This window comes from Cydia amplana, chromosome 9 (genome assembly GCF_948474715.1).
Source record: "Cydia amplana chromosome 9, ilCydAmpl1.1, whole genome shotgun sequence".
NCBI classification, from domain to species: Eukaryota; Metazoa; Arthropoda; class Insecta; order Lepidoptera; family Tortricidae; genus Cydia; species Cydia amplana.
The window spans coordinates 5,704,430-5,708,047 of record NC_086077.1 but is presented as its reverse complement, the minus strand read 5'-3'; the positions used below and the strand labels follow the sequence as shown (position 1 = coordinate 5,708,047).

The window sequence follows — 3,618 nt, the reverse complement described above, 5'->3', positions numbered from 1 at the left end:
CTGAAGCGTCACATGCGGAGATGTGACATTGAACCATCGCACTGGGAGACTTCGGCACAAGATCGGCCGAAGTGGAGGCATATAGTGAGTACAAAAGTGCGAGCCTTTGAAGAACAGAGGCGAGTGGAACTCGACGCGAAGCGTGACGAGTTAAAGGCCCGACCACCTGCGGTCATAAACTACAATTTTGTCGGAGGGGTGCTGACCTGCGGTGAGTGTGGACGTACATTCGCCGCAAAAATAGGCTACGTCAGCCACCTGAGAGCTCACGATCGTCGCTCTCAATAGCCAGTGAATATCCAGTCGCCGAGGCCGAAATCGGCTAGGACAGGATGATGATGATGATGATACTTATCTTTATATCTGCTGTGATTTAAGAATTCTCGACATAATTACACAATTTAGTTCACGTAAACTTTACAAGTAGGTAAGTGGTCGTCAAAATGTGAATGTACAAAAATCTATGTATCAAAAGAACTATGAGCCTACTTATTAAACTAGGTAGGTACTTTACAGTTTAAACCTGACCTGCGGTATGCCACAAACGTTATTGTGAAGTTTCTGTATTGTGATAATTGAGTTCTTATGATTAAAAAAGCACTTTTTAAAAGTATAATTTTTAATTTAAAACCTAATAAATTATTCAACACCATCGATAATCCCCAACCCATTTTCAGTTGTCGTGACGTACGGCATTTCAACTTGACACCCGAATTCGGCCTCATACAGAACTTGTAAGATCTTCAAGCGCGCTGCCGCGTTCTGTTTCGAGTTTAATCTCTTTAAAATAGGCGCGCAGCTGAAGAGGAATAGTTCGTCTGGGTCAGTTCTCTGTGGCTCTTCCTCCGAGGAGTTGAGCCGGGCCTTCTTGGGGGCTGGCTGCTCATCCTCATACTCGAACTTGTCTTGGAAGGAGAGGTCGGGGAGAGACTGTTGAGGGCGGCGCTCTTCTTCTGTGTCTGAGTCTTCCTCTTTTTTGGATGAGCTGGAATTGTGACATGAACAATTAGTACGAGTAATATGGTGATTTTTTGACAAAATGCGTACTACACTAAGATATATAGTTCTTAAATGAATTGGCTTGTTCTGCTTCGATCGATTTTCTGGCAGTGACTGGCAGAGACAGTAGCCATTAGCGCTCGGGTCCGCAGAAAGCAGAAATACTATAGGTATGTTTTCTTAACGTTTTACATTACCTACAACATGTTATAAGCTATATCTCGATCATATGACGGTGCTTCTCCTTAACGGTGGCACATACGGCTAGTTCCGTTTGAAATTGAATTGAGGCCTACGCCCCATATCTAGATAGCTCAGCTGTGGATTAAGGCCAGCTTTGGACTATTATAGAAAAGGGTCTAAGTTTGGTAGCCGGAACCCCGTGGTCTGGTGATTCGGCCACCGGATCCGGCTCATTTTTACAGAGTAAAGTTGCCGTTTGTAGTGCTACAGAAAAACGTTGTGTTTGGATATGAAGTACCTGCTGTGGGCGGGGTCCAAGTGCGGGAGAAGGAACCTCATGGCCTGATGGTACGGCCACCGAGTCCTGCCTCCGTGAGTCCTCTGCAGTTTGATGAATGAGTCGCGGAGGGATCGCCAGCGCTTCTTACACTCTGCTTCAGCTGTAGATCAAAGACTGATTTTCAACAAGTGTCACAGTGGCGTAGCTAGGCGTGGGCGAAGTGGGCCGTCGCCCACAGCCTCGCGCCCCAAGAGGGGCCTCGCGCGAAGCCCCTTCGGGCACAGTGAAAGAAAAGGGCCTCGCAGATGCGATTTCGCCCACGGCTAGATTAGTTCACGCTACGCCACTGACAAGTGACTCATTTTGACATTACGAAAATGTTGGGCTCAAAATTGTAGTAGAGTCTGTGCGGAAAGAGAAGAGTCGTGGAATGTATTGGGCCCCATACGTTGGGTAGAACAGACTCTATTAGTAGGTACCTATACCTACATATTATGTACCTAGGTACCCACATTGTTGGAAAATGTTTGGCAGTTTAAGGTGATTGGCGAAATACTTAGAACCAAAGCATACTTGCAACTATAAGTATACCTACTTACTTAAGTAAGTACCTAAGTTTTAAAAATACTTTTTAAGAAATTGTATAAAAGTGGTATACCTGACACATTGAGTGCCTCTTGGACTTCTTTCCAGGCATCACATCCCTGAGTTTTGTTTTATTGAAGCCACTGACCGATTTGTCGTACAAAATCGGCCGTTTCTCGACCTCCTTGATCAAATCCAGTTCATTCATCTTTCATGTGCTGGCTGAAAAGAACAACACCGCTGTCAACTATAAAAAAAAACAAAAGCGCGGGAAAACAAAATGATTTTATTTTCACAACTAAACGTTATTTAAACTACTTAAAAATAATTAGATACCTGACTAGTTCATTTGATAAATGTTAACTGTTATGGTTTAACAAGTACTTTGAATTTCAATTCCAAATATTCTTCAATGAATATGTATGTATAGCTACTTATTATTTAGGCAACATACCTAGTCCTACGGCTATCTTCTTGACTTGAATAGAGTACAAATACCAGGTTATTATTGTTCTAATGATTGGTTATTTTCACCGGGAAGCGGCAGGGTGTCGTTTGGAGGGCTGATATTGTGGCAATGGGGCGAGGGCGACGCGCGGTACGCGCGCGCCGCGCGTATCGAGCGGCGCGGCGCGGCGACGCGTTGCCGTGTCCGCGTATGCTTGCTGTAGGTGTGTGTACCTATCTAATTTAACTATAGGCATACGCCTTACTCCATTAAACCAGCTATTAAATTACGAGAGACTGTAGTCGCTAAAAAATGTATACTTCGCTACCGATTAACTGAGGTGGTTGGAAGAAGTCAATTACGGACTGGTTAAAAGCTGCATGAAACATAATATGGCTCAGACGGACTCTATATGAACTTGAAATTTTGGAATTAGAGTCTGTGCGGAAAAAGAAGAGTCGTGGTATGTATTGGGCCCCATACATTCCACGACTCTTCTCTTTCCGCACAGACCCTATCATGTTTACTTAATAACCCCAATGCACCCTATGGGTTTTATAGATGGTCAAGCAAATCTTGTCAGTAGAAAAAGGCGCGAAATTAAAAAAAAATTATGGGACGATATACCTTCGCGCCTATATTTTTCAATTTTGCCGCCTTTTCCTACTGACAAAATCTGCTTGACCATCTATAATTTCACAATGACAAGGAAAATAATATTTTTTACCCAAAAATAGATTATATACAACAATTTAAACAGTCACCAAATCATGTACCTATACCACAGTGTCCACACTGTCCACAGTGCATGGTTCATAATGCATTGCAGCTCGCAGTTGCAACTTTGCACACCGGGCATAATATTATGATACTTAACCAAATTATTAAACAAAACCAACCTTATCTAGGTAGTAATATGGTTCATTATGGCTATTAATACCTTTTGGTAGGCGCGCAGCGTTTTGTTCGTTTCGAAAACAAGCGTACTATTCTTGTGTTGCGTTCTATTTGTTGTCATTGTTTTGACAGCCGGCTGGCAGTTCGGTTCACACACAGCTGACTTGATCAAAATTATAAATTACAAAGCAAGTTTTATCATTATCATTGCCAGATTGCCGTTATC

The 3,618-nt window shown here is 42.9% G+C and overlaps 1 protein-coding gene across 1 annotated transcript; it reads right to left on the bottom strand.

Moving 5' to 3' along the window:
• Nucleotides 1-627: 627 nt before the first annotated feature.
• Nucleotides 628-2,328, bottom strand: LOC134650668 (transcription factor Adf-1-like). Its single transcript, XM_063505601.1, is given in 4 exon segments — nt 628-985; nt 1,481-1,622; nt 2,121-2,160; nt 2,163-2,328. Coding segments are annotated over 4 exon segments (621 nt in total). The 5' UTR covers nt 2,256-2,328; the 3' UTR covers nt 628-639.
• Nucleotides 2,329-3,618: the final 1,290 nt, after the last annotated feature.